At 44.7% G+C, this 25135-nt stretch overlaps 1 protein-coding gene across 1 annotated transcript in view; it reads right to left on the bottom strand.

Annotated features, from left to right (window-relative positions):
• Positions 1–809: 809 nt before the first annotated feature.
• Positions 810–25135, bottom strand: part of FAM234B (family with sequence similarity 234 member B) — a 276924-nt gene continuing 252598 nt past the window's right edge. Inside the window, exons 12-13 of the mRNA XM_085601440.1 lie at positions 19118–19347; positions 810–1642 (exon numbers count right to left, since the gene is read on the bottom strand). Of these exons, the coding sequence (XP_085457566.1) occupies positions 1637–1642; positions 19118–19347 (236 nt within the window). The 3' untranslated portion in view covers positions 810–1636. The remainder of the gene's footprint in view (positions 1643–19117; positions 19348–25135) is intronic.

Here is a 25135-nt window from a genome sequence, read left to right as displayed (position 1 = left end):
CGCCTTATAAATACTAAAAATGTTTCCAGCATCCAGGAAACGTGCAGAATAATTCACACTCCAGTCTGACTTTTGGAGCAGTGTGAGGAGCTCTGGACTGCTGGCTAGGGGTACACACAACAAAATATAAACTGAGATCTGGTACAGGTCCAACTTTTCAGCGTCACCGCTCGTGTTTCACTAAGATTAGGAAGCAGCTGCTTCAAGACATCCTCTAGGACTCTACACACAATGCTAACAGTAGGAGAAATGTTTGTGCCTACATTGCGCTTTCAGAAATGTTTCCCACTGTTTATTATTTGTGTTGGAATATTGTTGATCTTCATGGACTAATTCTAAAACACAGAATATCTGACCAGTGTAATATACATACATGGCATTAGCAGCTGTAGATATGCCAGTCTTCTCAAAAGGTAACATATGCAGCATGTGAGGATGTAGTCAAAGACTTCATTTTAGATGACTGCCTTGGTCATATGGATGAAGAAAAGTGTTGCAACTTCATTTATTCCCAGCTGAGCTCCTTGTCCTTGTGGTGTGCTGAATGTTAGGAGTGACTGGAATGTGGAGCACTCAGAATTACAACAGGTTTCCCACCAGATTTCATTTGGGCTTGAAGATTCAGCATAGGTTAGGGTAAGCTTATCGTAACATTGACTCCTGGTGGAGTGCAGCGACACAACTGAGAATCTTACTGCTTGTACCTAAACTTGGACAAATGTTCCTAATCAATAGGAATAAGCCCGCCTACTTGAACCAATAGCCTCTAGACTCAATCATTACTCTATATAACAAAAGACATACAGTACTTGACATATTGAACTGATAATATTTCACGGTTAACAACAGAGAGACACATCATCATCCCACAACAATTACCGGTTATACAAATCAACAGGTGTTGATGGGATCCACAGGCACCAACGGGTTCCAATCTGCAGGTCGATACAGAGTCAAATTTCGACAAGAGGTAAAAATTTGTGGAGCACTGGGTAATGCATGTTACACAGATCTAAACTCAAGACATGTCTGACCATGACAATATCTCTGAGTGATATCCATAGAGAAGGGGACTCTTGAACCTCACAATGCATTACACATTGGATTGTTACCGTGATTAACTGTCCGCACTTGAGGGAGGGAGGGGGGGGGCTGTTGATTTGGGTTTTCATCTGCCCTCAATTACAATTTAGTTTTTTTTTTTTTTAAGAAGGTCCATTTGGAGGGAAACTTAATTGCAGTCGACCTCTTTCCCTTGGCAGGTGAACAGAATGTCCAGTGTATTCAGACAACAAAAATAGAGTTGTGCAAACATATGGTATCAAGTCCTCCATTGTGCTGGCACCAGTCAATAACTTAAATGTAAACATGAAGTAATAATGTTGGATCAGTTCCTATAGCCATGATTTAAAAACATGCCGCAGGGTCCTGGTCAGGCAGGTCAGACAACACATTGCGTGAAGGAACTGGGTCCTAGCAGCTCTTTCTCTCGGCTGTCACCTCCATCCAGCAATTCACACGTCAAGCGACATTCAGAGAGGGACACTTGTGGTTCAGCTCAAAATCCTCTCGCTCTCGATCCGCCCAAGTCTCCTTTCCGAGTCCAATTTTTTGGGTTCCATGTGCAAGTTGCAGTCTAGAACTGGGAAAATAAAATACACAGAATTGGTCATTTCAGTGGAAGAGCATGACAAAAGTGGCACCAAACAAGTACACGTAGTATGTGGAGAGGTAAAATGCTGTATGGACTGACACCAGCTTTGGAACAAGCCCTGGATTACACAAGCCACGAAGACTTCATCATTTTTGGAATTTGGCTTTCTACTCTAATAATAACGATCTGTACAAAAAACATGTTTGCTACCCTTGGAGTTAAGCCTTCAAATGTACTGAATATTATTCAGCTGATGACTCGTGAGTGTTTTGTGAAACTAAATTCCCCTTGCATTGCTTTGAACGCATTTCCTTCGAAGGCAGACTTTCTACTCGGGCCTGGTCTTCATTTTGAACGTGTTTTATTAGAGCAAAAAAAAAAAAAAAAAAAAAAACACTTGCAACATTCGTTTCCCTTTTATCAACCACGCGCTGCAAGTGTTTTAAAGGGGGTGTGAGAAATCTTGAATCTCTTTTCCAATTGTTTTTACACTTCAGGAAATATATGCAAAATCACGTTAACTGTGGTTTGCGAGTTTCTCCGGTGAAAATTTCACATAAAGGAGCACCTCTTTTAAATAAACAAAAAAAGCCACGTGAGATACAAGCATGACACCGGTTCAAGCAGAAGATCTCTTTAGGCAGACATTCTGCGTGCAAATTGGTCGACTCCAAGTGAAAATGACACGAAATTGTGTAATACGGAATCTCTTGAGATTGCAAAATTTCGTAGACCCAATGAAAAAGTTTCCCTCGTTATAGTGTTCTGCACTTTTAGAGAAGAGAGCAGATTCAAATTTCAAAGCGTTGTATCTACCCCAATCTCCGGCAAAGGCACTCCAGCGCCCAGAGCTCAAACGCAGCACTGATCTATTCAGTCGGGGCCTGTTCTAAGACAATGATTGTGTTACGCTGAGGACAGTGAATAAGATTTGTACTTTTTTAATCCAATGCTTCACAAAACTCATTTATTTTCTCTCATCTATAATTCTGGATTGACTGCCTTTAAATTCGATCTAACCCTGGCATTACCTTCACTGTTCACACACGGTTGAATCATTCCCTGCCCATCTCAATTATTTTTCAATGATTTCTGTCTGTAGAATGCGAGTAAGCAAAATGTTACTTACCCTGTAAGCATCTGTTGATAGTGCCGCACATTCACATTCTCTTCTCTGCATACTTCCCTAAATGTCCATCAATTTCCAGCGCATTGGAAAGTAAATTTTCCATTCCTGCACTAGCCACCGTTCAGAATCCTAGTTGCGAGTGTGAAATTATTTGTCATTACTAATTCAGCTGGCTCATTTGTAACATTGATTCTGAAATCATAGCCTTTAGGTTTCACTTTTCGAAAACCCCGTGCTCCCAAAGCCTGGCTTGTTGATTATGCATGGGCCAGTGCCAAGGCTGCTGACGATGCTTAAGTCAACTCTAATTCCGAATCCACTACTTTTATAGTGTATGATCCTGATTTCCATGACGCACAGATAAAATGAGAGTAACCAAGGTTTAAGCCATTCTATTTATAAATATATTATTCACAGCATGAGTGGCTGCAGATACACATGCGCTGCTTACTCCTGCCATCTAGTGTTGGTCTCCGACATTACAAGTTGCTTTTATTCTAAGAAATCTTTCAAGTCATATGATGTTGGTAATGTGCATAGGTACTGACTCTATTGTTAGACTGCTTTTATGCACAGCAGGTGAGCATAAGTAAGGAGTGGGAAGTGACATCACTATGGCAGCCATGTACATAATGTGTATAAGGAGCAAATATTAAGAAAGAAATGACATCTGCAGCAAACACTGGCTTCTGGGGAGGCAGGTAGGCACATGTGACTCTACTGCGCTACACACTATGAACAGATGCTTACAGGCTATGCTATGTTATATGGATTTGGAATCACTTTTATCACCCAAGTGGTATGCAAGCGCTGGAGTAGTAGGCCGATCAGGCTCCTAGTTCAATAGCCAGGTCTTCTGTTTCTTGCAGAACTCGAGTAGGGATGGGTAGGTCCTGATGTGGTGTGGAAGGCCATTTTAGGATTTGGAGGCGATGTAGAAGGAGCATCCTCCTAATTCGCACCTGCATATGTGGGGTATTTCTGCGAGGTGGAGGAGTGTGGCCGAGCGCAGTTGCCTGGTGGGTTGGTGGAAGTTGAGGCGGTGGCTGAGGTAGGCAGGTCCGGCATTGTGGGACGCTTTATATATGTAGCTGAGCAGTTTGAATTGGCATAGTTTCTGGCTTGGTAGCCAGTATAGCTCTCTGAAGTGGGGCGTGGATTTGTGGGCTGCAGGGGATGTTGAAGAGGAGTCTGGCGGTGGTGTTCTGGGTGGTTAAGAGTCTTTGTATGAGTTGATTTGTAATGCTGGTGTAGTGTTGCCATAGTCTAGTCTGCTGGTGATGAGTGCCTGGGTGACCATCTGTCTGGTGCCAGTGGGGAGCTGATGCAATATTTTGTGGACCATACATAGGATGAAGAAGCAGGAGGAAGTGACAGAGTTCACTTATTTGCCCATAATGAGTCTGTCGTCCAAAATTATTCGGAGGTTTTTGGCTTGGGCAGTGGGGAATGAGCGTGGTTCCCAGGTCTGTTGGCCACCAGGAGGAGTCCCATGGACAGCTCTTGTTCCCGAAGATCAGAACTTGTGTTTTATCTGTGTCACGTTTTAGGCAGTTCTGTTTCGTCCAGTTTGCAAAGTCTGACATGCAGGTGATGAAGTTGATCCTGGTGGTGTGGTTGTGGTCTGTGAGGGAGAGGATGAGCTGGGTGTCGTTTACGTAAGAGATCAAGTTGTTTCCCTGGGATCTTATGATGTGGGCAAGTGGTGCCATGTAGATGTTTAAGAGGGCAGGGCAGGGCTGAGCTATGATCTTTGAGGGACTCCGCAGATGAGGTTCTTGGGTTCAGAAGTGTAGTGCGGGAGCATGACTCGCTGGGTCCTGTCGGAGAGAAAAAGAAGACAGCTATGTCAGGGCAGGTCCATATACTCCGGAGTTGTAGACACTTGTGATGAGGGTGTTGTGACAGACTGTGTTGAAGTCTGTTGAGAGGTCGAGTAGAAAGAGTGCTCCCAGTTTTCCCTTTGTCCATGATGGTCGGTATGTAGTCAGTTGCTGCGATGAGAGCGGTTCCGTGCTGTGGTTGCTTCGGACTCTAGACTGAAAGATGTATAGTAGATGGCTTTGTTCAAGATGGTTGGATATTTGTTTGTTGATAGCTTTCTCCACGACTTTGAATGGGAAGGACAGAAGTGAGATGGGTCAGTAGTTGCTGAGCTCTTTTGGGTCAGCTTCATTTTTCTCTTTTTTTTTTTTTTTAAGGAGAGGTGTGATTTCTACATGTTTCCAGTTGTCCGGAAGGTTCCACTTTGGACAGAGGTGTTGATGATGGTGGTGAGGTGTGAGCTGATCAGAGTTCCTTCTAGGTTGTAGATATGGTGAGGGCAAGGGTTGGTGGGGCCTGGAGTGGATTGTACCCATGATTTCGGCTGTGTCTTTCTGGGGTGAGAGGTTACCAGTTTGTGATCTGGTCGTGCGATGTGGTGGTGGTGGGCATTTGATTGTGCTTGATGGGTACCTAGGTGCAAGGTAAGGCTGTTCGCGATGGAGCAACCCGGTTGAAAGTTGTGCCCTTGAACTTATTCTCTGCAATGAAAGTCTTCTTTAAGGCAAGGCAGCAGGCTGTGGCCGTAGAGGGCTCTATGTCGTCGGTGAGCCGCTAGGCAAAGTCTGGGCGAAAACACTGACTTTTGGCGGGAAAGCTTCAAGCTGGAAAATTTAGAATTTTGCTATCAGAAAAAGGTCCCTTACCTGGCAAATTATTTTTGCCCCTTCGTCTGGTAAAGTTTTCTACCTTCATGCTTAGCTATTTTTGGGAGCTTGGATTCTTCCAGTGGGGTGAGCCTGTAGGCTATAGCCGAAGAGGGCTCCACGAGGAAAGATACTTTTGCCGCGACGCTAAACAGCGGTCAATGCATAACAGTTCACATGGTCCCCCCTGCATTGCAGATCCATAGTCATATATTGCAGCGTCAGTTAATGGGCATTCACTGTAGATCCATGTTCTTTTAAAGACACTCAGTGCAGCGCAGACAGATGGGCATTCACTACAATAAGGACATTCATTGAACAGCAGATTGATGGGCAATGACTGCAGCAGGACATTGGGTAGTCATTGCACTACAGCAACATTTTCCAACCCTTTCAGCTATAAGAGCTACTTATGTTCAATGGAAATCATCCTGAGCTTATATTATTAGTGATGTAATAGTGACCACATCAGACAAGATTACATAAGTTGTCACCCCATGCAAGATTATCAGCAGTGACCATTTCAGTGCAGGGTTGCCAGCAGAAATGTAATAGGAGGCGCTGTCAATTTCAAATGCCTCTGCATTGGTAAGAAAATAAGTTACTTACACCTGTAACTGTAGTTCTCCAGTATCTTTCATAGATTCACATGCTTGAATAATTCCCCGTCAAAGTGGGCGTCCCACAGTAGATATAAAAGCAGTACAGGTCATACATACCCCATATGGGCTCAAAAAAAAATTCACTTAATTAATTTACCTCCATTGTTACAAAAGAAGCAAACTCCAGCCAATCAGGTGACAGCAACCTCGAGAACACTCCCCACAGAGGCTTCAATCCCTCATATTTTCAAGCACTAGTGCTATAATGAACACATAGGGAGAAGGTGAGCCTCCTAGGGGAGAAGGGTGGGTAGCATGTGAATCTGAAAGATGCCAATACTGGAGAACTACAATTACAGGTAAGTAACTTATTTTCTTCTCCAGGATTGGATCTTTCATAGATTCACATGCTTAAATCCAAATAGCTAGCAAAAAGCAAACCAGCATCATAATTATGAATACAATATAGCGGATGGTGGGATATTTAAAGAAATAGACTCACCTTATTGGAATGGATGAAGGACTGCCCGTCCCACTGCAGCATCTCTCTGTACGGATGAATCCAGACAGTAGTGCTTGGTAAATGTGTGTCTGCTCTTCCAAATAGCTACGCTACAGATGTCCTGAAGAGACACCAGCGAAGAGAGCAACTGACGTAGACACACTTCTTGCACAATGCGCTCGAACCTTGTATGAAAGAAGTTTTTCAGCCTTCCGATGACAAAACTGGATAGCAGCAGCAATAAAACGATTAATACTGCATTTGGAAAGCAGATATTCTTTGAGGCTTACCATAAGCCACTAACAGCTAGTCAGATCTTCTAAATTGCTGTATCCACTGCACACAGAATTTTAGACATCTTTTAGTGTCTAATGAGTGTAGCATTTTTTCCGCAATGGTCTGCGGATTTGGAAAGAAAGTTTTGAGTACGATAGGCTCATTAAGATGAAAGTCTGTCGGCACCTTTGGAACGAACTTGGATTTGGTCTGTAATAGGACTATGTTTTTTCTGAATTGCAAAAAGGGTTCTTTAACTGTGAATTCTCGAATTTTACTTATTCTCCTTGCAGACATTAAGATTAGTAATAATCTCACTTTTCAGGAGAGAAAATTTAGATCAGCTCTGTGAATGAGACTGAATGGAGCCTTCATCAAATGCGAAAGGACCAAATTAGGTTGCCAAGATGGAGGAGATTGATTTATAGGAGGAAAGACTCAGAAAAGCCCTTGATGAAACTCTTTGATGAGCCTATTTGACCACAGAGACGATGAACCAGATGATCTCCTAGGCCTGGATATAGCTATTAAGTGCACTTTAATTGAAATATGAGACATGCCTGCTTTGGCTAGAAGTAGCAAATAAGACAGAACATGTTCTGGTGGAGCTGAAAGAGGATGAAACAGTAATTTCTGGCACCACAAAAGCGTTTCAACCTGAGCTTATAAGTCTGGTCAGTAGAATCAGCTCTGGCTCTAGCAAGAATTTCTTTACAGTCTTGTGGGATATTGATGGTTACAAATTATTGGAAACTGGGTTATTAGTAGTGGTAAATATATATCTACCACTGGCAATAAGGCCACTAATGCAGTCTAGTACTCAGAATAGGACTCCAGCTCAACCCTTGGTAGCTTGACAGGGAGCAGGCAGGATTAACTTCAGAGACAGGTATGTAAAGCACTCAAAAATATCAATTCAGTAAATAATAAAGATGCAACACCCAATACAAATCCAACACCGCTTTATGAAAATAGGAATTGTTTTGTATTTATATAATGTCACCAAAATGACAAAAATCCAATGTAGGCAACCAGAGAGATGACATTTTAAAGATTTAGCACCATCTAGCACATAGAAACCCACAGCGCCTATTGGGACATCTGGTCGCGCTAGACATGGACAAAGTCAAAGTTTTAGGGTGACTGCGATGGAGCCCTGCACGACTAGCCCTTGCAGTAGGCCTCGTCAAAGTTTTTACCTTCTGACTTAGAAACTCCTCTTGAGCTTTTTCTGCTGGGGTCCCTCTAGGCTCATCACTAGTCTGGGTTTGGTGTGGGCTTGCTGGCTTGACTTTCGACGAGCTGCCGGTGAAACTCTGGAAGTCGGACCTCCTGAGCTTTTCGGCAGGACGAACCAGTGATCCAGGCAAGCTTGCGGTTGAAGGTAGGCGGCTTGACGTTCGCGGTAGAGCCAGTCAAATTCTTTACCTCCGGACTTAGAATCTTTCCTGGAGCTTTTTCTGCCTGGTCCCTCTATGCTCTTCATCAAGTTGGGTTTGGTGAGGGTTCGCTGGGTTGCTTTTCAGGGAGCTCCCGGTCAAACTCTGGAATTTGGATCGCCTGAGCTTTTCAGCAGGACAAACCAGCAGGGCAGGCCGACTTGCGGTTCAGGGTCACCGACTTGACTCTCAAGGTTGATCTTTTCCAAAGTTGCTCCAAACCTCTGGAACTTTGTCCTGAAGTTCCTTTGAGGGTCCCAAAGTGTCCAAAACACAATCCACAGGTCTGGAAGCTCCAAGATGGTCCTTGAAAGTTTGGGACTTCAGTTCCCACAATCCACTTGGACAAAACCCTTCCAAATCTACTGGACGCACTCCAGGCTGGGGATTCTTGTGGCGATGGTCCAGGAGAGCACTGTTAACCTGCAGCGTGCATGGAGTTCACTCTTTAGTCCTCTTAAAGCCAGTTAGATCCACAGGACTATAGTTCCAGATTGTTCAGTAGACGCAGTCAGTCCAAGTGCAGGGCCTGGTTGATGTAAATCAAATTTCCAGCATGGACCCTTCTCTTAGTTTCAAGCAGCAGATCTGAGAGGCTCTGCCCCTCTCAGATACTTATTCAGTGTTCTCTGGATCAAGCAGGAGGGCACTCCTGTCCAATGAGGTGCAGAGCAACACCTCAGAGCATGACCACTTCCTCCAAAGTGTGGCACAATGGTCTCCCAGAGAGCACCATTCTTCCAAAATTCAATATGGCTGAAATATCAGCAGAGGAGCAAGAACTAGCTAAACCAACCTTCAATATGGCTAATTGCCATAGTTCTCCTCCCCCTAGCATCAGCAAATCCATCCCTTAAGCCTGCCATCTGGCTGGCTGTCTCGGTCTGTCCCCATCTGCCTTTGAAGCCGATACTTTACGACCCTCCGCCCCCTGCTCTTGCATTCCTGTGTAGCAGTCTCTTCTTACAAGAGATAGCCTTTCTCCCAGGCTGCCACTGATCACTTCATCAAAGCAGCCTGGCTAATCCTCTTAACTCTGACAAATCAGGTGAGACCACAGGAAGGTGGAATCTTGGTTTACAGACAAAAAAGTCATAACTTATTTTCTGTATATGTTTGGATAAATTCAACAATAGCATGTTGTTGGATTCAGCAATACCATTCTACTAAGACTCAGTGCTTTCCAAACTTTTCATGTTGGGGACACACTTTTTAGACATGCATAATTTCGCGACACGGTAATTGAGTTCTACGAGCAAAATATATGATTTGTAAAATAATAACATACATACATTTCCAAGACTGCTGTCATTTAGGAGTAACAATATGTAAATATGTGCAAGAATTAAAATAATAATTTGTGGGGGGTGGCTCAGAGCACTGCACTGCAGGAGCCATCGGAAGTCTACTCACTGCTGCTGCCGGATGCTTCAACGGGTCTGCAGGTGGGTGACGGTGAGCAGCAGCGGTGCTCTGAATCCAATCATGGCTCGCTGTCCACCACAGGAGACTCTTCCTCTTCCGCAGGAACAGGTAATGCATCAGTAGCATGCACAGTACCGTCCTGCATGACGCCTAGATCGCGTTGCCTAGACTCATTGTGTGACACACCTACAGACAGCAGCTGACACACTAACGTGTCGCGACACACAGTTTGGAAAGCACTGTACCAAGTCCTTCAATTATAGGTTTCGCTACTCTCTAGCGGTAGTTATGAGTTCATAAACTATTGCATTGTTAACCTATGTGACTGGGGATCTACAATGGAGAAAATGACTATCAAATTTCTCCAACACCAGGGCCTATAAAACATCATTTATAAAGACCCTACTTATATCTACAGGACATCTAGGGGAGACTTTAGGGGTTCTGAATACGCAAAAATAATGTAGATCTTCACTCCACAGTGCTCCTAGCACAAAAGTCGATTTTGGGAAGCACTTTACTACAATGAGAGAGGTGAAATGTGCAATTTCTCTATCCCCAGGGCATACAACACATCTTTTATAACAACCCTCCATATAAGTATCTGACCCCCCCTTCCCCACCCCACCCCCACGTCCACCCCGGGATACCTAGAGGAGATCCTGGGGGCACTTAATATGCCAAAATTTGTAGTTTATCACTTTTTAAGGGCCCATAGCACCAAAGTCGAGTTTGGCAGAATTTACGATTAAAACCTGTCCTGCAACACAGGGCTGCTTTTAAACTGACCTCAGCATTGCACACTTGCAAGTGTAGAAAGGGCTGCTGGCCTCTAAACTGCCATACTCTATTATATACTTGGGACTTATAGGTAATTTCAATCCCTCTGCCCCATTATGTACTAGGGACTTATAGGGAAGGTCATGGCCAATCATGGTGGTGGTGGTGGTTGGGGGTGTGTTTTTTTTTCTTTCACTGTGTTTTCACCGTAGCACTGGCCCTGGTTAAGCAGAGCGCAGGGACAATCGGAGTCAGTTACCACCAGTACCAGTCAGCAAAAAATGGGGGTGCAAGTGCACAGGATGACTTTGCAACACAAATTCATTGTGTTCAGGAGTCATGCTGGTAAGTTCAAGGACGCTGGACATGGATGAAGTATCTGGTTTAAGTTCATTGACAAGAAAGTTGGAATTGGCCTCAGGTGGAGAGAATGTGGCCTAACGGCTAGGGCGGTCAACCTCGGAGCTGGGGAACCGTGTTCGAGTCTCGGCAGGGACGCTCAACATTCTGTGATTCTGGGCAAACCACTTAATCTCCCCATGAATACCAAAAATGATTGTGTCCATCTGTAACATAACTTTTGCTCATGTAAAGCACACTGATACCTCCGGGTCTACTTCGCGCTATTCTAAAACTCCACACACACATAAAAAAGGTGAATATGTTGTTTCGTTGAGAGAAGGTTCAGTTTGGCAAACCAATACTGCCTGAGCCATTTCAGAATTATCCTGCATGGTTCTCGCTTCATATTGTTTAGAATCCACTGGATTAATGGGATCGGGGGAAAAGCGTAAGCAAAGATCCTCGATCATCTTATTGAAAATGCATTCCTCCACGATCCCAGTTGTGGATCCCAACTTGTGTAAAACCAGCATTTTTTATTCCAATGAGTTGCAAACAGATCTACATTTGGTTTGCCCCAAAGCTGGAAGACATTGTTCAGGGCATCTTGGTTGAGCTCGCACTCGTGCAGCTGTTCCTTGTCCTACTTAAAGGTGCCATATATAACTTTCTGTATTTCAGGGATGGGCTCCGCTTTCAATTGCACCTGATGTTTAAGTGCCCTCTTCCAAATCTTCTGAGCTTCTTGAGACAGCGGTTGAGGTCTTGCGCTGCATTGCTTGTTGATTTAATGCATAGTGGTGGTACTGTCCATGTGTATTAGCATGGCCACTCCCTTGATTCTGGGGAGGAGGCCTACAGACTCAATGCAACTGCCTTGAGCTCCAACAGACAACATTTTCGTGGTATGGAGCCCATTTCCACTTGAGTTGTAAATCCTGAAGGTGTGCACCCCCTCCCTCTAGGGAGGCATCGGTCATCACCACAAAATCAGCAATTTGAGGCAGAAGGTCAATCCTTTGGAAAGGTGGTTGTTTTGAGTAAACCAAGGAAGAGAGTCCTTCATGGTTGGAGTGATTTAGATAATGTCCGCGAAAGAGTCATGAGTTTGTAGCCATTGTATGTCCATCTCCTACTGCAGAGGTCACATTTGGAGCTGGCAAAATAGTACTACAGGGATGCATGATGACATCATGCCTAGAAGGGACTTGAATAGGTGAAATGAAATGGACTTTCTTTGAATCAACCTTTCCGCTAATAGCTTTAGCCTGGTTTGTCTGCATTTGGTGAGATATGCTTTGCCCCTGAATGGTGTCTAAAATGGCTCTCAAAAACCGCATAGGTCTTTGATGGATGAAGCGATGATTTTCGTGGGTTTAGAATTACGCCTGGGTTCCTGAATAGCCGTTGTCCCTTTGATTGCTTCCTGGCATGTAGGGGCTTTTAACAACCGATTGTGGAGGTATGGAAATATTTGATAAGCTTTCTGCTTTAAGCGACCTGCCTCTGGGGCTAGACATTTTGTGAAAATGCAGGGAGCCGATTTGAGTTCTTAGGGGAGGACTTGGAACTGATAATGAATTCCGGCTACTCTGAATCTTAAGAATTGTCAATGCTTTGGGTGAATGAGAAAATATGCATCTTGAAGGTCAAGGGTCGTCATTTAGTCTCCATGGTTCATGTGCTGGAGGATGTCTTGGAGAGTAACCATACAAAATGTTTTCTAGATATTTGTTTAACCTACGCAGGTATAAAATGGGCCTCAATTCCCCTATCTATTTCTTGATCAAGACGATGCAGGAATAAAACCCCTTTTTCCTCTGATTGTGTGGTAATCTTTCTATCATACCCCTGTTGAGCATGGTAAATACTTCCCTTTGAAGTTGTGTAAGATGAACAGGGGGTGACACTGTCAAAGACGTATAAGGTGGTCTCTTTGTAAATTCCATGTATCGCCATAGGAGACTAGATCTAAAACCCACTTGTCCATTGTGATTAACTTCCAATGAGGCAGACATTTTGTTTTTCGTCCGCCAATTGCTTATGAGACATACTTGTGAGTAACCGACAAGGTCATCCTGTCACTGTTTTCCACTTGTGTCTCTATCCTGGGAAGCTTGGTTCCTCCTTGCAGTTTTCTTGCCGTAAGCCGAGGATAGTATTGGTATTCTCCTCTATATAAGAAGATACCCCTGCTTTTTGCCCCATAAAAACGCATTCGCCTCATCTGTAGTGAACTCAGCGATTTTGCAGTGTCTGTTTTTATGGATTGTAGCACCTCATCAATGTGTCTTCCAAATAATGCCTCTCCATCAGAAGGCATGTCTAGAATTTAACTCTGGACATGGGGTCTAAAGGAAGAAGCTTTAAGCTATTCCTGCCTGCAGAGAACAGCAGCATCTGCCAATGGATGAAAGCCTGTGGAGGCGATATGCATTGCACAATCTATTTCTGTAGAGGCTCGTTGGTCTTCTTGTAGAATCTTTCTTGCCTCAGATGTTACATTCTCTGGTAACCAATCTATATAAGGAGCGACATTAGATCATATCTGTTGATCGTATCTATCAAGAATCGCCAGAGAATTGGCCCCTCTAATTGTTATAGCTTACATTGACCGGACAGGCCGATTTAATGCCTTGTCCTCGAGGAGCAGGGGATATAAGGCGGGTCTCTGTGTTGCTCATTTAGATACGCGCTGCCCTTTGGACCAGGTCAAGGTTTCAAGACTTCCACGTTCTTCAACGGGGTGGGTGGAGTTAGATTGCGGCGAGTTTAGCTTTTCCGTTGAGCCTCTGGGATTTCGTTGACTAGGATCTTTTGAAGGTGTGGTTTCAGCATTTTTCGAGCTTGCCGGGAATCGTAAAAAGAATCTTATGGTTTGGGGGACAGTTGCCATTTTTGTTTAAACAGTATTTTTTGGGACGAAATATAAACGATACAGATACCCCACTAACTGATAGAGGCAGTCATATATTTTGTACAATAGTGCTAAGATTATCGAGAATTATAGATATAGGTTTGCAACTACTAGAGATTTAACCCATATAATCTCTTTGCCTTACTTTCTATCCTTCACAGAAATCTTTAGAATCTCGAGAACACATGCAAAATCGAGATCCAAATTAAGTATTGATATCTTGGACGGGCATGCTCTTAAAATAATAGAGTACCTCAGAGACGTTTTACAGACGGGAATGTTCCCTGTTCTTAGTAAGTGTGATTTGTATCCATTGTCGTTTGGGGTTGGTAGTTGGTCCATATGATATTCATGCTTGGACTTCCTTTACAGTATAAACCGGTCCTATTACCTTCGTATCCCGACCGCATTTAAAAGACGGATACATAGGATGGCAGGTATATAGATAATAATATAGATGCGGTGGCAATATATCTTCCGTGAGCAGGAAAAGAGACGATGCTATAATTATTACTAATTCTATCTCCTCAGATTAAGAGGCTTGTACCCTTATGTTCCCTATGTATCTATCGTACTCCCCAAAAGAATTACAAGGGAAGGAATCCACGAGTACCTACCGTTCGGATGTACTGGTTAACATATAAGGTAATATCCTTCATCTAATAGAAATCTAGTTGTCATATCTAGATAAGAAGAGCGCATGGATAATGTGTTGTGAATAGTTGTTCTAGAGAATGGTTGCACATGTAAGGTTTTGGATGATGAATCACCAGGAGAATTACACCTTTCTCTCCTCGAATGGGCTTTGTTGCCCTTGTTAGTCTTCCTGTACTGTTATAGAGATGTTTACAAAACTGTCGACACTTGTTCATGGCGTTTATAGATGTAAATCGCCAGTGTATATTGTAGATATGTATATAAATTGTATGAATTTCTGTTTTTTAATGACAATTTTTATGATTTGTCTAGATTGTCTATACTCTGGGAGATCATAATTAACTGTCCTGAAGAAGGTGGTCTTCTATTCTTAGTTCTCCACCGAAACGCATCGACGCTAGTCTGAAAAAGGAGACTATAGATTGGAATGACATCTGTTCTCCGAAAAAATCAAATATTAAGTATTCATTGTAATGAGAATAGCTGATCTAGGTCATTTGTCTTCCTTTTGCATTTTGATTAGAAAACATCTTTCTTACCTGTGTTCTCCCTGTGTTTATAAATGTTTTTTAGGATGAAATTGGTTTAGTGCATATTTTTACTGTATGTTTTTTTATTGTACATTTTTTATAATTTGATGTGTTTCATTTGCTTATTGTCCAACAAATACAATATCAGGCGCCGATTTTACTGTCCGGTGATTACTATATAAATTTTTTTTTTATCATGTCATTGTTTCTAATAAAATATAAAAAAATTTAATTACAACGAGTCTGGATTTGGTCGAGATTGTGGTGTTTTGTCCTGGTGAATGATTGGTAGGTTGTGAGTATGAACTTGTGAGTTATTCCAGTGACGTACCAAATAGGGGAATTTTCTCTTGACTTTTGTCTTTTGGTGCTCTACCCCTATTTGTGGCAGAGAGCCCCTCTCTTTTATGTTGTTATAGCTTACATTGAACAAAAACTCTTTCCTATATTATCAAGAACATCTCTATCCGGTGGTGTTGATATAGGAGCAGAGGAGTTCTTAAACAGTGCTGAGTTGCTTGCGTTATGATATAATATGGTTTAGGATGTCTTATCAATCAGGCTGGTGAGTTTTCTGGCGCCTTATATATTTTTTTTTAATCAAACCAGAGTAGGTCAGCAGACACTGTTGCTGAATTCTTCATAATTTTCACACCCTTCTCCCAGATATAGTCCACAACTGGGATAGCTCTAATAGATTTTCTAGCCAGCTCATTAAAATCATAAAGAAAGCAATGTGACTGTTTCACTGGCTTTAGCAACTCAAATTCTTTTGCTGCTTGCTCCATAAGAGTATGGAAACTCTCCCTACCATCAAGAGGGGAATCCACCGGATGAGAAAATGGCGGTGAAGGAGCCAGTAGAAGGTAAATCATCCCATTCATTAGATGCACTGTGGTCTTCTGGTATTTTGCTCTATTCTCTGTCCTCATCTAAGGATACCACATCATCTGCAAGTGGAACCGCAATGCATTATGCCGGCGTTTGTTTTGGTGTATGCACTGCAGGTAAATCATGCAGTGTGCAAGGAGGAGGAGGTTGAATTTGAGGAGAATTGTTTGTGGTGGTGATGTAGCCCGAGAAGATCTGGAAATCTTTCATAAATGGCCTGCAGCATGCTCTGCAAGTAGTACTTGAGCTATCTCCTCCTGGGGCTCATGAAGGTTCAAATGGTTGGTAATGCTCCATACATGAACTAGACTTACCTATAAATTGTGCCCCTGTGGAATAATAATCTTCCTCACAAGATTCCTCACCCTCCTCTTGATATTTGACATGTAGTTCTGAAAGGACTGTCATCGCCTGAAGGGGAAACTTTACTCGAAGATGTGTGATCAAGCATTAGTGAAACTAATGGAGAATGAAATGATTCTCTAGTCCACGATGGCCTTGCTGACATTAATGGTGTCTTCGCCATTGACAGAGTTACCTCTTTCATTATCAATGTAGTTGTTGATGGTTTTCTCATCGCCCACGGACCCGTAGGTGAGATCATAAGTGCAGTGACAGATGATGATAGTACTATCACAGTTGACAGTGCCTTCACTGTCAGTCTTCGTTGACAGTATTGTCGTCGTTGGCGGGCTGCCTTAGTCAACTGTTTCATCAATGATTTTTTTCTTCAATGTGGATTCCTCCTTCGACGGCACTGGGGAGGGCTTTTCAAAAAACAGATTTGTATTGTCAATTGCACAATATACGCAGGTCTCTGTACCCCAGAGGCCACTGCAGCATCAGGTTATACATTGGTAGGACCGCTAATGACATTTTTTTTTTTTTAAAGAAACAAAAACAAACACAATCTTTGACCTTGAATGTCGTCCCGGATATCTATCCCCCTCCCCCCAACTCCCCCCAACCCCCCAAGTTGCGCAATTCCCACTGATGACCGCCCATCCGCCAATAATCAAGGACCAAAAGGGAAAAAGAAATAGACGGTCTACCCGATCTGGTGGAGGACCATCCTACTCCGAGCACACACACACCCCAGGCAACCCCCCACCCCCCAGGTATCAGACCCAACCACCCTATCCCTACCCTCATCCCACTAGGAGATCCTCCGTCGCGGTTGGAGGCTCCAGCCACAGGCCCCTATAGTCCTCCCACCGCTTCCATATTTTATAATGCTTACGCGGACAGCCCCGGGCCACAAAGATGGGCTGTTCCAGCCCCATGCAGAAGTCCAGGCCATTTTTCCAAGCGGCCACCGAGGAAGCCCGCGTATCCTTCCACATCCTGGCAACATCGCGTTTCGCCAACGTAAGACCCAGCTGCATATGATGCCGTTTATAGATATTGCCCCCGATGCTATCCATTACATGCAGCAGTGCGAGCTGTGGCGTGCGTGGGAGCAACCACCCCAGGACCTCAGACAGACAAGAGAAAACTCCCCTCCAGAAACGGTCCAGCGACGAACATTGCCAGACCGTATGCAGGAATGTGCCCTCCACCCCACCACACCTGAGGCATTCCGGGGAGGCAACCAGGCTCGCCCGATACAGTCGCACCAGAGTATAGTAAACCCGGTGAAGGTACTTGAATTGGATGAGGCGGAGGCGCATCGCTATGGCCGCTCCCCGAGGGGAAGCCAGGGCCTCCCTCCAATCCTCCTCCTCCAGCGTACCCATGTCCTCCTCCCACACCCTCCGTAGCTTGTCCAATGGAGGCACACTGTGGGTGATCAGGGACTGATATATCTGCGAAATTTTTTTGGTTACGAGATCACCCATGAAGACCTTCGCCTCCAACGGGCTAAACTCTGGAATGGAGGCGAGACCCTCCAGGCTGGGGGAAAGTGCATGACGGAGCTGGAGTTACTGGGGAGGGCTTTTTAAACTGCAACAACGATCTTAGAGAATTTGTTAACTCTAATTGTGCTATTTTTGAGAAGACATCTTCTTTAGAATGCTTATGCAAGCGCTCAAAAGACAAAACATGCTCTTCATATGACCCATGATGACACTTTTTGTGAGCTTTTTTAGGTGGTTCACAAGACATTTATCACTCATCCCTCTCTCCTACTCTTTTCTGAGACTTCCTTGATTGAGAAGAATCATCCTCCTCCTCACCTAGAGGAGCGCCCCTGGTCTTGAGATTTTGAAGCTATAACAACAGCCTCCCCTCCCGATCCTTTAACGTTTTTTCAGGAAAAAGTACGGAAAATCTTACCTTCTGAGAAGGGTAGAGTTAGTAAATGCAGTCTTTGTGAGGCTCCTCCGAGTGCAGCCTCTTCTTGCCATAGGTCTACCAAGTTCTGAAAAGACCTTTTCTGCTTGAATATGACATTTGAGCTAGTGAATTTTGAATATCAGATGAAATCATTTGGAGAAATACCATTGTATATCTATTTTCTGACAAAAAATCCCGGATAACTGAGCAGGGCTAAGAGAGGCTCCCTTCACGTAACGTGCACTAGAAAATCTGAGTGATTGATGCCTATGTTGGAAGTGTTCTAGAGGGTGCTGTCGCCTGAATGGCCGGCGTTTGGTTCTTTTGTAATGATGGAGATAAATTAATGAAGTGAATATTTTTTTGCCCTTCTGGGCTATGTATGACCTATACTGCTTTTAAATGTACAGTGGGACTCCCACTTCGATGGCAGGGAAAGATTCAAGCATATGAATCTATGATCCAATACTGGAGAATACATAATAACCATTGCTGCAATTTTCCAGTGTTAAGTATTATACACGTAGTCTACAAAAGAAATTTCCAAAATCCCAGAAAATAAATTGATCCATCCCTACCCTCCAACACCTGGCACTAAGAATATCTGTGGCCCCGTCTATTATGCCCTCATCCCCACAAAGTTTAGAAGGACAGTCTCTTGAAAAGTTCAGACACAAGGCTTCATCCCAGACATCCTAATCTTCAGGTTCTGAAAACTGGTCTTTCTTCCCATCACTCTTAAAACATTTCACCATATTAAACCTTACACCAAACAATGCCCTAAAGGAAGAAAAAAAAAGTCCTGCCCTCCCTCCCACTCATTACTCACTTCCGGTGTCACTTTACCACAAAAAACATAATTGTTGTCACAGTAAAGGTCAAGGGTACATTGACTGCAGTGTGAGGTGATGGTCCTGATTCACACCTAAGCTGAGTGAGTGCCACTTCCTCATCTGACATTGCAAGTACATATAAACAGGGCTACTCCAAGTAATGGCACACTCACCTTCTGCTGCTGGCTCACAAATTTCAGTCTTGAAAGGATTCTTCTCACTTCCACTGGCTTGATTTTCAGGGGCACTGCTCCAAGGGACACCACATTGCTGTTGGCCATGGCCCATCGCAGGCCCAGCTTGCTTACCGCCAGAGGTCTATAGGAGTCTCTTGTGTTCCCTTGTGCAGAGTCTGCTGTCACTGTGATATAGAAGGCATCCTTCTGAGGGTCACTTACTCCAACTAGTTGCAAAAAACAAGAACGTCCAAAAATGTTATTTTGATCACGAGATTGCAATAATATGAAAGGTTAAAATGGGAACTGCACCCATTTTAAAAAAAGAGAAATTAAACAATGGCAAATCTCTTCACCACAGAGCTAAAATAACCAGAAACAAAGCCATTATCTGTGGATTTGTGTCTAAAACAAATCAAGAGGAGCCCTGTCGTACCTAAAGGCTACTGAAGAAAAGAGCTTCATAGATTGTCAATGAATACACTATTATTTTAATGTGCAATCCTTTTATTTTGAGCAAGACCGACATCGGACTACTTGAGAGGGGATCTGCATGTGTTCCTCCTCTGTCTGCAGACTTCTGGCTACCTACCAAGGTGTTCTACAAAGGACAGTTGGGCACTCCATTGTGGTTGCAACGTGCCTAAGAAGACAGGGTAGCTGGGTGGCCTGAATGGTGCAGACAGGAAGATGCCACCTATGAAATTAGTGAACAAGTTATTTACCTTTGGTAACACTGTTTCTGGTAGTGCCTATTTAGTGGCATACTCCTGACCTTTTGAATATTCCCCAGGCCTCAGACTGGATCTGGAAACATTTGAGAAATACCTCTATGTGCCGGTAAGTGGCTGTTCCGCTCCAGAAATTAAGTGTGAAGCCTATATAGGCGCAACTCCAATGCGCTGACATCAGTTGCTTTTGAGAGTGTCCATGCCCCCAGATGCAGAGCCCCAAAAGCAAATTGAAGTGACCAGTGTGTAGATTCCTCGAATTGGGATCTTATCAATGGATAGAGTCAAATCACAGAATGGGGAGGTTCGGTGGGTCAGTGTGCAATCTGCGGCTAGAGTCTCTACTAGAACAAGCATTACTGAAGGTAAGTAACTTGTTCTCCTGATAGAGACTTCTAGCAGTAGATGCCTCAACTTTGCAATAGACAGCATAGTAAAGCCTCTTTGGAGACAGATCCGTGAATGGATTCAAACAACAAAGTCCTGCAGGACCAAGCTGGCAAAATGCCCTGCTCAGCGGACTGGATAGTCCAGACAATAGTGCTTTGTGAATGTATGGAGGGACACCCACTAGTCACCTAGAACATGTCTAGGAAATGGATTCCGCATACAAACACAGTGAAAGCAGCTCTGGACCTGGTAGAACGAGCATGCAGTTTTTCCGGAGGCTGCTTTTTGGCTAATGCTTACTAGATCTTAATACAGAGCACAGTTTAGCACGAGATGGTTCTCGTCTGCACTGCTTTTCTTTTTTTTTTGCTCAGGAGAACCCTACACGGGGCTGAACGTCCCCCGGTGTTCTTTGGTACTATGTAAAAGCGCTCTTGGGGCCCAAGTGATGGAACTTCTTCTCCTACTTAGAGGGTTGAGGTGGAGCATAGAATGCAGCAGGGTGATGGTTTGACCAACATGTAAAGGCGTCACAACTTTTAGTATGAAGGATGCTCGTATTCGTAGAACCAGTTTGTCTGGGAAGCGGGTGGTGTACGGCCGGTTGGCCATGAGACCTTGGAGCTCAATTACCCGCAGTGTCAATGTAATGGCGACGTGGAACACTGCCTTGAGGGTGACAAGCAGCCAGGGGCAGCTGTGAAGTGGATTGAAGGGAGTGCACATCAGGAACGTAAGGACCAAGTTAAAGTCCCACTGTGGCATGACAAAGGGAGAGGGAGGAAAGAGATGTTATAAAGCTTTTAATTTAAAAATCGCATTACAACTGGAACTTTAAAAACCGAAGGCTGATCCGGCAACTGCAAAAATGGGAAAGGTACCCTTAAACAGTGCCTGGAGCAAAGCCATGGTTGGCTAGGGACAAAACAATCAACAAAACACAAGATAGCTTTGCCTGGAGAGGGTCTTTCTGTCGAGTGTCGCACCAAGCCACAAATGTATCCCAACAACAGGTGTATAAAGTTTTAGTTGAGGGATTCCTGGCTGCTAAGATGACAGCAACCATCTGAGCGGCAGCAGTTGAACACCTTCAACGTTCCTCCAATCTCAAAGCATGAAGATTGCAAAGGCCCGGGTGTGGTACCCAGTCCTGCAGCTGTGACAGCAGATCCTCCTGGAGGGCAGCCTGACCGGAAGACAGATGCTCAAGCCCAGGAGATCTGGTTCCATGTTCTCCGAGTCCAGTCTAGAGCTACTAGGATGTCTTGGGACCGATCTGTCCTGATCTTCTAAAGAACTTGGGGCAGGAGTGGTATTGGAGGAAAGGCATAAAGGAGTCCTAAGTTCTGCTTGAGGTGGAATGCGTCTCAAAGCAATATAAGCCTTGGAAATTCCAACGCATAAAAGTGCTGATATTGTGAGTTCCCAGCAGTGGTAAAGAGATTGAGCCAAAGTTCTCCCCATTTGTGGGAAAGACATTGCACAACCTCTGGATGAAATTGCCACTCAAGGTCCACTAGACATTAACGGCTGAGTTTGTACGCCCTGGCATTCAAACAGCCTGCCAGGTGGTTCATCACCAGGAACATCCCTTGAGAGTCGAATCATTTCTAGAGTCGCACGACCTCCAGGCACAGGGTCATTGGCCCCACCCCGCTCTGTGTGTTGCTGTAACACATGGCATTGATGTTTTCGCATGTCTAATATAGATCGAAGGCCTCCGTCCTTCTTGGGCCCCATAAAGTAGCAGAATAACAACCACAGCCTACTTCTGGCTCCGACACCCTCTCAACAGCCCCTTTGGCCAAAAAGGCTTGCGCTTCGTGCGGTAAAAATGCAGAGGTGGGCTTCCGTCAGTCCCGGGGTGGGGGGGGATGATGGAAGGTGCAGCGGAGAAGAGAGGAAGGGTAAGACATATCCCCATGCGAACGATCTGCAGGGCACATTTGTCTGATGTTACAGCTTGCCAACCAAGGAAGAATCGCTGGATCCTGTCTCCCACTGGAGGACTAGGCTCCCCCCTACTGGCACGATAAACTGGGTTCACAGTTTGGGCTGCAGCCAGGGAAGAGGACTGGACAGCCCGTTGACTGTGGCGGCAAGGGCACCATGGCCTTGATTGCCAAACTGCTGGGTTCTTTGCAAAGGCTGGACAGGCTGGCAGTATGGGACAGCTCTACCACTTCTTTGAAAGGAGCTGTGAGGTTAGTGCTGTTGGCGAGGCAGATCTGATGAGTCCAGAGACAATGCAGTAGCTCGGCTCTCTTCAAATCACTCTAAAGCGGAACCAGCCTGGTCCCCAAACAGGTGAGTCCCTTCGAAGGGCATGTCCATAAAGGAGAACTGGACATCGCCTGAGAGCCCAGATGATCACAGCCGTGCATGGCTGCGAATGGAGTCACTGGTGCCTAGCCACAGCGGAATGTGAACTTGGCCACATCACGTAAGTACAGGTCGGAGATTCAGGGACAATAGGGAGGACTTGAGCCACTGAGTCCCAAAGGGCATGGGAATAGTGTCCCAGAGGCATCTGGCGTTGACTGATTGGAGAGCCAGCTTGGTGAAAGAAATAAACTTGCTTCCCAAATGTTTACACCCGCTTAGACTCCCTATTGGGGGAAGTGGCAGGAAGAGTGTTGGGGTTAGATCTGCTCACGTACACCTGCACCATTAAACTTTCAGCAGAAGGGTGATGAGAGAAGAACGCAAGGTCGCCCGGGGCAGGGTGATGGCGTCTCACTATTTTGTTTGTAGACTGGGGAGCCAGAGCAAGCTTTGGCCCAAGCCCCCAATATCTGTTGGTGCCTCATTAAATTGTATAAGGGACTCAGAGGATGTGTGCCCCAGCTAGAGCAGTTCCGTCAGTACATTAGTCTTGACCTCCATGGTGGGGAGCTGGTGGTCAATGACTTCGGCCGCCCTATGCATTACCATGGCAAAGGAAGCAAATTGCTCAGTGGCTTGTCCAGGGGTTGAGAAAGACCCATTTCAGGGGAGGTAGCAAGACCACCAGCTTTCAACATGTTATCATGCCAACTGTCATCTTGATAGTGATGAGATGAGTGAACTCATCTCCCGCATCATCATTGTCTGAGTCTGTGCTGAAAAGGGAAATTAGGTTGTGTTTCTCACTTGTGGAGGCGTCCGATCAAGTGGGGGAAGCGGCACCTCAACAATCGTCGGGTGCAGCTTTGGTCAAGGTTAGACCGGCGCAGATTTGAATTCGGAGAGTACTGTGGGTATTTTCTCATCTGTCATTAATGGGTTCCGTACTGGTGTTGAAGTTCCAGGGACGAGCGTGGACCATGGTGCTGGGGGGGGGGGAGGGGGGGGGTGGGTCAGGGGGGGACGGGGGGGAATCTAGATCGGATTTGGAGGCATTATGACTGGTGTCCGGGGTGAAACTGCTGGTTCTCAGCTACTCGGGGTCCGAAGACACGCTAGAGGGAAACGCAGATTGTGCCAGAGCTAGTTGCAGGATCAGCTCCGAAGTCAAGCGAGATCGACAGCCATGGTGCTGCCCCTGTGCCTGCTCAAGAGAAAGCGAGTGACGAGATGCTTCGATTTCTTGGCTTCCGGAGAAGTTTCGGAAACTCCTAGAGCAGATTGGTCCTGTTGAGGAGTCGCCTTATGCTTGGCAATGTTAAGCTTCACCTCGCAGTCCCAGATGGCCTTTGGGTTTATCGACTCGCAGTCACAGTAGGCCCTGGAGTAGTGCCTCAAACCCGGACACTACAAGAACACATGATAGGGATCTGTCACAGGCACTTGATTGCAACAGTCCTTACAGGGCTTAAAACCTATGGTTTTTGGGGGTGACATCCCTTGCACAGTGAAAGAGGTTTGGACAAAAATCTTAAGGTGTTTCTGAGAGACGAGAGAGCTCCTGATCTGTATCTGGTGGCGTGGAAAGAAAGGAACCAATGTCAGTGTGCAGGAGTGGTGCCTATTGATATGCTCCGCATGTTATTTCAGAAAAGAGAAAGAAAGAGGGCAGAGGGACATATATCTTGTGAAAAGACAAACGAGGTCTCAATTCAAATGTTCAGCACCGAGACCTGATGCATTAGTACATACTGGAGTCAGAGTCCAAATCAGAGTGCCTGGCCAGGGAATAGACGAATCTCCGTATGGTCCTGCTGCAAATATCACCAATTTCTAATACTTTAACTAAGAGCGGTAGTTGTTAATTTATGTCTAGTTGAATGGGCTCTGGGTCTGCTTGGAAGTGGGTTATTAGCATACTGACAGTACCATGAAAATATCCATTTGGCTAGATTATGCTGGAGAGGACAGGCAGATTAGGAAAAAACATGGAAGATAATTTGTTTGGTTCATGTGAATATCTGAAATATGCTTCTGGATGGTGATCGACTGACCACTTTACTTTTACAGACTACTCTGTAGGGTTCATGAAAACACAGGGTATGTACTTCAGTAGCCCTCAAGACGCCATTTTCTGTGCGGCAAATTCCAATCTGAAACACTTGAGACAAGTGATTCCCTTATTACAAGAACAAGATAGGGCAGCAAGAGCAGCCTTTGGAAGAATGCTAGATTAATGTGGGTACAACATGAGACATTAAAGAAACTACAAGTGATAAACAACTTGGAAGTTAGGAGAGAGGTCAATACACACTAGAGAGAATGTATACTGCACTGATTGCTTGTGGAACCCAGAGTGAAGTTGGAAACCATTACTCCACCACACAAGGTGATTTATGGAACCACCTAAAACCAAAGATGCTATCTCGAAAGACAACAAAGGTCAAGTTCCAAAAACATTTGGCTGGCTTCTGTAATCAAAAGTCAGGGCTGATGGAGGATCTATTCCTTCACAGACATGCACTATGTGAAACAGGCTGCTGATGAACTAAGATTGAACTTCTGTCAT

The sequence above is a fragment of the Triturus cristatus genome, chromosome 4_2, assembly GCF_964204655.1.
Source record: "Triturus cristatus chromosome 4_2, aTriCri1.1, whole genome shotgun sequence".
NCBI lineage: Eukaryota > Metazoa > Chordata > Amphibia > Caudata > Salamandridae > Triturus > Triturus cristatus.
This window is presented reverse-complemented; position numbering and strand designations above follow the sequence as displayed.